The sequence below is a fragment of the Haliaeetus leucocephalus genome, unplaced genomic scaffold (assembly GCF_000737465.1).
Source record: "Haliaeetus leucocephalus isolate CR32 unplaced genomic scaffold, Haliaeetus_leucocephalus-4.0 Scaffold555, whole genome shotgun sequence".
NCBI classification, from domain to species: domain Eukaryota; kingdom Metazoa; phylum Chordata; class Aves; order Accipitriformes; family Accipitridae; genus Haliaeetus; species Haliaeetus leucocephalus.
Window position 1 is genome coordinate 17,361,685 of NW_010972991.1, and position 13,038 is coordinate 17,374,722.

Genomic DNA, 13,038 nt, shown 5'->3' on the forward strand with positions numbered 1-13,038 from the left:
TAATTGTTTGAATTAATTTACAACATTTAAACAATCCATAGACTGAAAGAGGAAAATATACAAGAAAGACACTTGATCTCTGAATTCCATTGACCAAAAACTTCATGAGAGAGGATGCATAGGAAAAAAAAAAAAAAGTTCTTTTCTTTGTAGTTTAAATTCAGTGGTAAAAATCCTCCAAAATGTCTCGATGGGGGTATCACTGTACATCAACAAAGCTTCACTGAAAGGATGCACTTTTTTGGGGGGATAGCAGCACCTGACTGTAGAAAGTAACTAAAATTTGAGATTTGGGGTTTTCATAATAAAACATCTAATGGACGGACATAGTGCCAAATCTGTAGCGGGAACCAAAATCAGAGCTTAGAAGACTATTCTTTTGAACATCTCTACCAGAGTCTTTCAAAACACAACATCTACAGACAATGCACTGCTCTAATTCTTCATAGGGAAAAGGAGTTGAGCAGCAAGCCACCCTTCAGGCTGCACTAGTTAAGATTCAAGACTGCTATCTTGAAGAAGGAAAGGAAATGAGAGTTTTGTTCATTTAAATAAACAACCACAGCAGTGCCACAAAGAGACAAAAGGAGGCAAGGCAGATACTCCTGTGCCCTGCTGAACAATAGGAAAATATTACTTCCATTTAACTCATAATATTTGGAAGATCCAGCATTAATCAATATTTTTCATTAAACAAAAGCAACACGTATATTTTAAACAATATACATGCGAGCACTTTGTATGCCTCAAGACCTTTGAATCAAGCAGGGCATGAGGCAGGCCACTGCTTCAGAAGTTTGTATTACTCGTACTGGCCCTTCTCCATCACTTTGATAGCCTGTTTTAGACCAACAAGGTGAACCCTGAGAGCTTGTAGCTTGCCAGAACCAGGATCCAAGGTTCAGCACTCCTCCAACAGCTGATGCTGTAACTACAGCTGAAGGGGTGCAGGGTGATGTGGTCTTTGTAATGGCTTAGGTGCTTGTGATGCATCTGCATCTGGAGCAGAGAAACAAAGCCCTCAGACCCTGGCAGATAAAGTTAAGGGAGATCATCCTTAACTAGCTCTAGTTGTTGTTTTAAAATAATATTTCCATCAGGGTAAATCCTACTCATCTTCCTCAACCCTGCTACCTTAATTGAGACTGTAAGAAGGAACTAAATGCAGGTGTATGAGCTCTCTTGTATCAGGAATTCGCACACTTTAAGACGTATTAAGTTTTCAGTTAATCTTGGAAGCAACTTTCCTTCTCTGGACAGTGCCTGACCAAAAGCTCCTAAAATGGCAATGGAAAGATAGCTCCTTAAGCCCCAGTATTCCCTGGAGCACTGCACTTCTCACTGATCCTACACTGCTCTTTGGCACAGGATGCTGCAGCATCCAACAGATCCCAGCTCATCTCCACCCATACGTAAGACAAGAATGTGCCATTAACTTGAGTGCTGGTGCTGTCAGGACAGCCCTGTCCTTCTCTGAGTGAACCCCAAATTCTCACTGTCCTCTCTTAATGCAGCACATCCCAACCCAGCCCAGCCTCAGGCACTACAGGCATTCCCTATAAGAGAGCTTGGATGGCAAGTTTGTTGGGGGCAGAACCAGGGCTCAACTCTTGTGTACGTTTATTCATATGCTTCACCTGTAGCTTCTGCCCAGACATCATGACCAGCTGAGAGATCTCAGCTAATATCCTTAGGATCCTAAACACCATCAAACAACAGAGAAATTCAAGAACTAACACCACTGTTCACTAGTCCTATGTGCTGGGCCCAGTTCCTAATGCCACCTGCCAAAACTGTCCTCTTTTTTTCTTTAGGAAAAAAGTATCTGGGCTAAGTCAGCATAGACTTTTTATCTGAGCCTGAGCCAAGTAGAAACAAACTGAACCACCATAAATCCCCTGTATTCCCAGGCTGTCTGCTCCTGAGCAAGGTAGCAAGAGCATCTTTGCTGGAGTATATTTATTAAAAGATAATGGAATTACTACAAAACTCTGCATCAGAAGGAGAAAGAGCACATGACAAAGGAAGAGGGAGGGAGGGAAGAAGGCAGAACAGACACTTCGCTTTGCAGACATGTGGATTCTGAGTACGTTAGCCCTGACACTAACAGCCTGAACCTTTTATAGGTTCTGGTCCCACAAAAACTTTGACAGGTACCTAACATTTCCATTTGAAGTACAGATTTTAATGGGATGCTATTGCTAATGAAGTTAAGAAAGTGTGCAAGAGCTTGCAGGACAATTCATGCAAAAACATGACTGAATCAGACTGGTCAGCTATCCCAGCTACTTTACTTGAATGTAAATAGGTCCACAGAGCTCAAAACACTACAGAATGAGCCTGTTAAACTAGGCAGTGTTTCTTTACACCATTAACCACCTTAATAAAAAACACTCTGTGATTAAATGAAAAAAAAGATTTCTGACAGGGAGAAAAAAAAAAAAGACATTCTAAAGGCTGCATGTAGGAAAGGACCCACATTTCTGTCTGTTGCACAGGATCCACATACAGTGCATAGAGAATAAAATGCTTGCAGCTGAAACTCACGGGATTGTATACTGAGTGAGGAGCTTTCTACAATAGTCAGAGGAGCTGGAAAGGACAGAAAGAGGTGCTGGGTTTGGATGTGCTAGGGACATTCAGGCCTTGAAGCCCTTTCCTGGTATGATTTTAGCTTGCAACTTTCTCTCTTCACAGAATTCATGAGATAGGGGTGGAATTTGATGGGATAACCTTGTAGTTCAACTTGGGTTCAGATCCAGCCCTTGTGAGAGAGACCTATATCCACACCTCAGTTGTGGGATACTTAATCGCCACTAGTAAAATTGTTCCAGTTTCAATAAAATATTTACATCAAGCCCGGGTTTATACCTCACCCAACTGTCCTAGGAATCAAAACAGAATCATTCATTGGAGATACAAGAGCAAGTACCCTTAAGAAGAAGAGCTTGAAGTCCTGTTTCTTACAGTCTAGAGGAATGCTTTAATGAGCTGGCTGCTGCGGAAAGCACCTTTCCCTCCACAGGCTTGGGAAAAGCCCACTTTGAGAGCCTCCACTTCATCAACGGAACAGGCAGAAGTCCCTTCCATACCTCTAGGCACACCAGGCAGCAGACACATGATGCCTCTTGGATCTGGTGACAGCTGGATGGGACACTCACGTATCTACAGCTGGGACTTGGGCACCTAAGGTGGGTCCCATTGTGCTAGAGCACTCCAGACCCTGTAGCATGGTTTGCTCCAACATTTCAGTATAAAACGTGTGGGCAAGGGTGCAGCATATGAGTGCAGATGCAGTTATCAGCTTCTCAGTACACACTCCTTAACAGATTGCAGCAATCTAATCCTCTAGGAAAGATTCTGTTAAACCCTAAACCCAATACATACAAAAACATAGCGGCAGTAAACATGCCCACATACAGTAGTTAAAATATATTATTGCATATTATAAACATTATATACAAGGTTAAAATGGTTTCTTTACCATTTACTTACAAGTGACATTTGTAGCTGAATGCCTTACTTACAAGTCCTCATTGCTACGTGCTGAGAACTACCAGAGGTATTTGGCAAGACTATACACTATAGAGAGATATGGATCAGTCTGAGCAAGTGAACTCTGTCAGCCACTTTCCCCATCTTTAGCGCTGCACCACTTTTTTAGCGATGATGGAGAGAACTACTAGTAAAGTGATTTACACCAGATTTCTGAAGCTAGACCAGCATGGTTCCTTAACACATTTTAGAATGAGCTTATCCACACTAAAGTATGGATTAAAATGCTGCATTTCACATTTACAGTGGGTCATCTGGTTACAAATCTGGGGGCTGGTAACTGCTTATACACTAGAGAGTGGGGAACAATAAATAAGGGACCAGGTTAACATGAGTGGCCTTGTGCTTGACAAACCCAAGTCTATATGCAGTGGGTGCACACGTGCAGAATGGACAGTATTTTCAAAGCAGTCTTGTAACAGTTTCTCTGATCAATGTCTGTCAAGTTCCCAGGGAATCTTCTGCTTTCCAAGAAGGATGAAATGCTGTGGTTCCTTACGAAAAAGGTCTGCCTGAGGCTAGATCTCTGTCAGTGTGATCTTGAATCCTTCGACCATGCTCTCCATGTGCAGGATGAACGTGTCCTCATTGGAGTAGTGCTCAATAATGTTGTCATCCATGTTTACCAATATACTGGTGACAAAGGCAAAAACCAATATTTTTATGTACCAGGACACTGTAAAGCAAAAGCCATGCACTCCACCGCATGTGCTCACTTCACTACAATGCAAAAACAGACTCCAGCACATGCCAGTACAGGGACGATAGTGGGAATCATCATCAAGATCTGCCCAACAATCCCTTATAATCTTTGGATTAGAGGCTGCTCCTTGCCAAAATAGTTAAGGTAAGTGACATGCCAGTGCTGGGATGTCAACCCACTTAAGCTGCCTCCAAGATGAACTGCACTCCAGACCCCTGGCAGACCCAGCTGTGTTTCCCATGCCTGGTGTTGGCTCCCCCAGGTACACCTCCATGCTACTCCTCAGCCACGCTGTGTGAGCTGCGTAAGTCGCTAATATGGGGAAGCAGTGTAATTTGTGCTTTGCACACAGCTCACAGGCCTAGAACTGAGCCTGGATGTGAGAATATTGACAACAACTATTAGAAGTGTATATGAGTGTTTTCCTCGCTCTTTACCGCAAAGTGTTTCTTCCAACAAACATATCACTTGTTAGAAAGAAGCAAAACATGAGAAGTTTCACCTGTCTTCTCAAAAGCTAAAGAAATCCCCAGACAAAACAATGCCCTAAGCTAGAGTTACAGCTGAAAATAAATGATTGACTTAAAATTATATCACTACAATATTGTGATTATTTAGAAGTAAAAAAAAGTTGAAGTGGAGAGATTTAGATTTACGGCAAGGAGTAGTAGCCTAGCTATTCTAAAATCGCAGCTGTGATGCTCATGTCTAAATTTACTCAGCTGAAACCCCTGCAGCAAACATTGCCTGCCTGCCTTTCAGATTCGGACAGTGGCATACTTCTTCCTAACACTGCAGGGAAACTCCACACTGCATTCACAGCAAAGGCTGCACCTCTCCCACGCTAGCACTCTATGATGTTATTAAGCATACAGTCTACAAAACAGACTTTATCCAAATACATTTTCCACACACCAACTGTTTCTTCACAGTAAGCCTATGAATACTGGTCAGACACAGACTGGAGATTCACGTTTCCTCCCCTGCCACCCCTTGCTGTCTCCATAGACATTAAGATTTCAAGCATATGAAAGATTTCAAGCATAGTCTCCTAGAAGTGTTTATACTGCCCAGCAGCATGAGGCCCCAAGCATATTTGGGATCTCTGAGTACTTCTAAAGGATCCTGCAATAGCCCCTAGATAGTTTACTTACCCCTTTTTGCTCTTCTTATAAAGTTTTGCAATCTTTTCAGCTGGCAGGCCATATTTCTCAGAGATCTGAAATCATAAAAAGAAAAGAAATATCATTAAAGACTAATGAGAAATACAAAATTGTCACCTCTCACTTTACAAAAGGCATTAAAACGCTATCTCTGCAAACTTTGACAGGATAGCTATACAGAAAAGTCACTCGCAACCATACCATGGCTTCATTTAAGGATGACTTGGGGAGGAATAATCCTAAACATCTTGATCAAAAAAACACAATCTTTTCCATCCAGAGACTTGGAGTTTTCATAGGGTGTGAGTCATCAAAACTGCCTCAGCATCTCCTATTGCTCTGCTCAAGGAGTCAACACCTTCCCAGCTTCAGATTTTACCAGGGAATTTCAATCTGATCAGCCGCCTTTCTGCTGTTTCTTATTCTGATTTTCTGGGCTCATGGAAGCAAAGGCTTCTTCCACCAGGCAGAAGGCAGATGAGTAGAAACACAACGGGAGCTAATGGATTGATGGATCAGCAAAAAAAAGTGCACATTTCTATTTCTCAATGGCACTTCAAGGTTTATTAAGCTAACAGGACCCTCCATGGTACTTCTTTTGTCTGAAAAGTATCTTCAAGGTATCTTTTATTGTGGGTGAGCTAGAAACATGCTACACACAGGATTAGGAAGCTTCTGTATTGTTGGGGAGGTGACTCAGTCTAGTTACTAGGGTGGCAAAATGAGAACACCATTTGGCTCACAAAACATCGTCTGAGTGTACAGATAATGAAATGCTGCAGAGAAGCGTGTTAACAAGGTAAAGGACTTCTAAAATAAACCTCTTGCCAGCTACTCAAATGATAAAAGCAGAAAATATAGGAAAACTTTTGAAGGAAGAACTACTTAGCTGACGAATTACCAACACTAACAAGCACTTCACTGGGATGCTTTGGCATTGCTTTGCAGCAGTATATTAGTAACTTTTTTAGACGTCCATTCTGCAGTGAGCCTGTGGTGTGCTTGTAGAGATGGTGTCCCTGAGCCCTCCGTCTAAGCCAAGTTTCTTTTCCAAATTATGACTCTTCTTTGAGAGAACAGGTCTCACAGCTCATACTTTAGAAGATTGTCCCAAAAGGCAAAATAATTATGGAAAAATGACTTTTTGTCAGTGATTAATGTTCCGTGGTACTTTACTGCCAACCAAAGTAAGTTTCCTGCTCTTCCCAGGTGAAATGAAGTTGCAGCTAAATAGCCGACTATTTATCTTCTGCATTAGAGAACTGAAATGCACAATTAAAAATCTGTTTAAAGACTGCCAAACATCAGTCACTGTAAAATCCTTTCTTTGTGTTTGCATTCTCAACGTAATTCTGAAAAAGTGGTATTTTAGAGAAGCAAATTAAAGCAATTATCACGAAATAGAAAACAGAAAGAAAACAGTGGATAAACTCAGCACCAAGGACAGATTCAGACAGCCACAGGTTGAACCCCAAGCACTGCTCCTGTCCAAAGAGCCAGGATTCTCTAAGACAGAGAATTAGCCTATACTTGCCTACATCACCTACACTTGTATAATTGTCATCTTACCTAAGATACAATTTTGTACTTAAAAAGTATAGCATAACTCCAAGATTTTGAAGAACTATAAAGCTTCTTTTACACTGCAAACCATTTCCTCTGACTACAGCATACATCTGTGGCTAACTGAAAGGGGAGGGTGTAAATAAGGAGTAACTGATAAGGTACACTGGACCCATCCACTCCTTAAGTTTTGCACCTAGCAGAGAATAAAATACAAATTAAATTGTGGGTTCTATTTGCTATTTCAGTTTTACTTGCACCAGCATGTTTCACTGCCCTTTTGGATATGGTGCTGGAGATATCGATAGTATCCATGTTCTCACCTGCCTTGGGAGAGACCTAATCAGCATCAAGGCTGCACAAGCTCACATGCTGTATAGTCACACTCTCCCTGCTGTGGGGAACGGTCTGCTTTGTACAATTATGAGAAGAGGGGCTTCACCCCACTTGTCTTACATCTCACACAAGCATCCTCACTATCAGACTATAAAACCAATCTTTTTCACTCTGAGCTCTATGTAGCCTATGCAAAAGGCTCCGTGTAGCCTACGGAAAAGCTACCTAACCACATACACAGGGTGGAAACCCATCCTACAAAGAAGTTCCATAACATACTCAGCTTATCTGGAGCAAGTTCAAGTCTTTGCTCCAAACAGGGCAGAATAACGGTGATTTGAACCCAGGCTTTGCCATATCCTTGTGTGCTATATCCTAACCTATTACAGCTACCCTCCATCACAGACGGGACAGGCTGCCCCACCTAGCCTTTGTGAATGCCTGACCTAGCCTACGCACATAAATCCAAGGGAGGATCCATGGGCAGGATCCCCAGTAGAAGGAATCACCTACCTCTGGCCAGAAGCATTTGTACGGGTACCCACACCTTGCTCCTCACTCACGCTCCACCTCTGACTACCACCATCTTTCCAAGTCTCCCTTCCTTCAATGCCTCATCCTGTGCTGGAGGACAGCTGCTTAACCTGAGGCTGGTGACACCTCCGGGGTACCCAGGTGCCACACTGTGAGGGCAAATCTTGACTGCCTCAGAGAATTTCTCAGAGAAACTTTCATGTTCTCCTTTTATTCTTTCTTACCCTCTAGCTTTGCTTACCATGAACAGAATGACGTCAGATAAGCAATCTGGTGCTGAACTTTTCTATCTGTGGTTTTGTTGTACCCCTAAATTTAAGCTTTCATGTAAAGCAATAATGAAAATGGCTCCATTTCATCAGATTTTTGAAAAAATCCTTTGTAACAGGCATCAGAGAAAAAATGCAATCTGAAACTGCAGAAAATGTCAAAACTGTGTGAACATAAGGAAACTATGTATCTTCCTCTCTGGGATGTTAACTCTGAAGCCTAGTGATATTGTAAAGAGCAGTACACAAAGACACTTTTCACTGACTCCATGCAAATAAACATGCAGGGAGAAACATTTCTGTGCCAAGGAGGCTTAATAGCAGCTAATATACAGCATTCTGCACATTCCAGCATAAACTTCCCTAGGATATTTGGGATACCTAACACTCATGCATTCCAAACATTGCTGAAAGTGGTTTGGGACTCTGGGACACCACTTCCTACAGAAGCTATGAGAGATAGAGCTGAGAAAGCCTTGCCTGTCACACTGCCTATGACAGGTGTAGGATTTATATAACATGCAGGGATTAGTGAGCTTTGCGAAAGACTTCCAGCTGACTGAATAAGCACATTTCTCAGGAACCCCTAAAGATTCAACCAATTATGCCAAACAGCGAGCTGTGGAAGCAAGGCTCGAAGTGGGGGTATGGGAAAGCCTCCCCCTCACAGATGCAGAAAACAGGTCTCCAGTGCAAATGTGCTAAGTCCTGCTGCAAAATCTGAGAAAGCAGAGAGTTAGCATCTGTTAGGGCATCTCACTTCACACCCTCTTCTGAAACACGTTTGTTGCCAACTCAGGGGGAACACCACTACTGCCAACTTCTTTATAAAACAACAAGATTTCTCACCTGACCCCAAGCAGGCTACAATAAATTTTTAAAATATATCTTTATTTGGAGCAATATTTTCCTTCACCATCTCCATTGTCCATTTTTCAGTCTTCTGAGCAGCGAATTCTTTCCAGTGGGACAGCCTTCAGAGTGGCACTGAAATAACAGTCTGCGTTCCCTTTGGGCTGCAGTTCCCTGGCATGGCAAGTTTGTCTGTAGCACATATCTGATTGCACAAGCCACCAGAAATGCTTTCTCCGCTGGAGTCAGGAAGAGAGAAAGGGCAACATCTGGGCTTGTCAAAGCACATGGGAAAAAAAATCTTTGCCGACTTATTTCTACGGAATGGTCCAGTCTGTTACCCTACGTTGGCTGGAAGGACACATACATAGACAGGTATTGAATAAACTTTGGTCTAAGCAAGCTCTACTGAGCTCAGCTATTAGCTTTTAATTTTAGAATTTAGGGAGATGCTTCAATTTCCCAATTTAGATTGCCCTCTGTAATTTGATTAAATATGTGATTCTGCACAATGTAAGACTGGAGTACCTACTGAGATCCACAGGGTTAACCTGACTTTGGATCAGGCTGAGAGCAGGATTTAGAGCTGGTCAGTCACCACATGTGCGATGTTTTGTGATGGGCAAATGTCTCACTATTTTCTGTTGATCAAGACTGACTACTGTAGTCATCTTAAACAAACACTTTAAAAACCAAATATTTGCATCACTTTCTGACATCTACTGTACCTCTGAAACCTGAGACCTCTAGATATTTGCCAGAAGAAAGAAATCTGAGAAGGAATCTAATTGTCCATTTGGAATGGGTGTATACGAGAGAATAAAATAAACATAGTATCTGAGAAAACAGTATTATTAATCATGGAAAATTTGGAGAAAGCCACAGACCAGGAATAGTGATTAACAAAAAAAAAAAGTAAAATCCATAAACAGAGAAGGAGGGTATGATTCAAGATCATTGGCACTGTCTTTCAGATCTGGGGCTCTATAATATTCAGAGCCTGTTTCTAAGTTCTTAGTACTGAGTTTAGAATTGAGCATTTAGGATGAGTACAATTACAAAATCACATGATTTGCTAAAATAACTGTAGAGAGAATTTAAGAAAATGCAGTTTGACAGCTTTTTGGCATTGATTTATCCCCAATATCCTACCAAAGAGAATTAAATTTTTTTGAATGTGTTCCTTCCAGTGAACTGGGACATTTTACAACAGATCAGATTTCTCTGGTGCCGAAAACATGCCACTGAGTCAGCAGCTGTGCTGACAAAGGTATGCAGAAACCCTTCTTGCTTCTGCACCAGCTTTGTTTTTATGTTACACAGTGGCTGGAAAACAGGCACGGAGAGGCACAGACTATAACACACTTTTAACTTCCATACAAAGACAAGATGAGATCGTGTTACAGCTTATCATGAATCAGACTGCAGGCTCTTTAAGTGAAGCCTGGCTTTTATTATACATGTGTGTTCTGCCTAACAACTGAGCTGCAGTCACAGCTAACAAACAGTATCAGCAAAAGCACAGTTAGGACATCCTTAGAATGCAGCTGACTCTCCTCAGAGATACCTTGATCTGAATAGGTACTTTAAACAACTTCACTAACCCACAAATCTTTTGCCTTCTGCTGCTGGCCAAATATTGACCAAATAACTCAATCTTTACTGCATTTGAAGTGTCTGGTACATGCAACAAGACACTGTGACAGTTTTATGAGAATATGAATATAGACACTTCTAGCACTCAACTGAGCTCTCTAGGGACACTTTCATCCATTCCCATCTTCTCTTTTATATGTAACCAAGGCTGGAAATCAACTCAGCATCCCACATGTCAATCTCACATTAGTCCCCCCACCGAAGCAGTGAGACATGTGGTTGCTTCTTAACTCTTCCCTCACCAAATTTCACACATCTACTAGCCATCAGCTCTATAAACAGGATTAAATGCAGAAATAGCCACTCATATGATCACAGCTAATGGGTAGCAAGCAAAAACTCAAGTTAAAGAAGCAGCAAAGAGGCAGGCTGGTAGGTAGCTCACTCTGGCAGTAAGGGCTAGAGAAGGAATCTGAGACAGGAGGTACAAATGACTAGTCTGCATTGGCTCGGCAACTGCCTCTTATATGCTGGAACAGCAATTGCACAAAAGCCATATGAAATTCACAGAGAAACAGTGCATCCTTGGGCCTCTTCTTTAAAAGATAGCTGTGAACTCACTGATGGGCGTTAGAGGAGAAGATTCAACAGGCTCTGAATCATCGGTTCAGAAAGAAGTATTTCAGAAGATGGAGCCTGCACCACTCTGCTTCCCTGACACTGGTCAATTACCACCATTCCTCAAGGTTCAGGTCTCCAATAAATCAGCTCTGCGACACTATTTAATCCCAGCAAGCTGCTGACGGTACTGAATTCGGAACATGCTAGCATTTCAGAGGTGTGCTCCAGAAAGCCTTTATGAAATGCTTTGAATGTATTTGAGAATAACTTCATCTTTATGTTATGTTTTATCTCAATAATACATTGAAAGCCTCAAGATTTTCTTGCCAAGAAAGAGAAACCATGTGAAGACATCAGATACTTACCGCTTCCATTAGCCCCTTTACTGTGGGTGATTTCAGCATCAAAGCATCAAACACCTCATCTGTCTCCTTCCTCACATACAAAAGCACTGAAACAGAAAAAAGTCAAACTTGGAGCAGGTTCAGTCAACTGAACAGATGAAACACCCCACACTGAGTAGAAAAACAAATATTAATCCCTGACAGATAAAATGAAGTGCTGAAGATGGTTTGCACTTAAAAAAAAAAAAGTACTCTCATATCATCAGCGATCTAAACATGGAAGACACATCATAGTTGCTTTGAAAACACACAAATTAAAACCAGCAAATTTAATTTAATGTGAGGAATCTGTATCTTCAAGAATTTAAACCTCCATTTACTGAAATAAAAGAAGCTAAAAAGCACTGGGGCCCTGTCCCTGGGTCACAGGACAAAACACACAAGCTAGGTCTTCCTAAACCTGTGTCTCCACTTGCACCTCTCATGGCTTCATACAAAAGGCTGCAAAAAGACATTCAGTAGAGGCAAGTCTGGTTTGCCTTTAGCTGAGACTTTGAGAGCAAAATCAACAAAAAGAAAAAGAAATAGTTCTCTGACATTACCACACAGATGACTGCAAATGGGCCTGGCCAGTCTGAAAATAAACACTGGAAAGAATGAATCCAAAGTCATTTGAGACTTCAGAGGGGAGACATTCAAAAGCACAGCTGGCAGGCAGGCATTTACCTGCGTGCCCACCCCTGCTCAGGTACCCAAATGCCATTTGAACTCCTGAAAATCTCCTTTCTCCCTCAGATATCCTGCCTGGTCTTAGTGGTTCACAGGTGCAGTGCCCTGCCCTCTTTAGCTCTTGCTCTCTCCTCTCTGACTTGCACAGGTAAAAGCAGGAAACTTGCTGCTACATGGCAAAAGCAAAGCAGACAGCTACAAAGTGGAAAAAAAAAAAAAACCACTAGAGAAGTGGTTTAGGTGTAATCTCACATGACTCTGATAAAGTAGCAAGTTAAATAAGATGTCCCGCAATTTATTTTGTTCCCTAAATAAAATGCCTTTTCAAATAGCAGTGCTGTACGTTAGGTACAAATACACATGCACTGTTAGGTATTTTATGTCTGTGTGACAAATTACATTGGTAATCATCTTTTTCTTTTTATTGGTAAAAAGATATCTTTTGAAACTACTAATCCTTGTGGTCCAAAAGATATCTTCACCAGCTAACTCAACAGATGACTTGCAGATGAATCAACAGAGATGATGGTATTTTTCATACAGAAGTAATTGTTTGGAAGCTAATTCTCAGGTCAAGACTGTAGCAGGGTGGACTCAAGCCCATTTGCAGAGAATTCTTTGCCCAGGTGTTGAAATGATTGAAAAAAAGATTTAAAACGTGGGCAGATGAGTCCCCTGTCTTGGTCTATGTTGTGGTTTAACCCCAGCCAGCAACTAAGCACCATGCAGCCGCTCACTCACTCCCCCCCCCCCCCCGGGGGATGGGGGGGAAA

The 13,038-nt window shown here is 41.8% G+C and overlaps 1 protein-coding gene across 1 annotated transcript in view; it reads right to left on the reverse strand.

The window, feature by feature from the left end:
* Positions 1-4,073: 4,073 nt before the first annotated feature.
* GRHL2 (grainyhead-like 2 (Drosophila)) overlaps positions 4,074-13,038 on the reverse strand; it is a 64,904-nt gene continuing 55,939 nt past the window's right edge. The window contains exons 14-16 of the mRNA XM_010577136.1: positions 11,558-11,643; positions 5,413-5,477; positions 4,074-4,188 (exon numbers count right to left, since the gene is read on the reverse strand). Of these exons, the coding sequence (XP_010575438.1) occupies positions 4,074-4,188; positions 5,413-5,477; positions 11,558-11,643 (266 nt within the window). The remainder of the gene's footprint in view (positions 4,189-5,412; positions 5,478-11,557; positions 11,644-13,038) is intronic.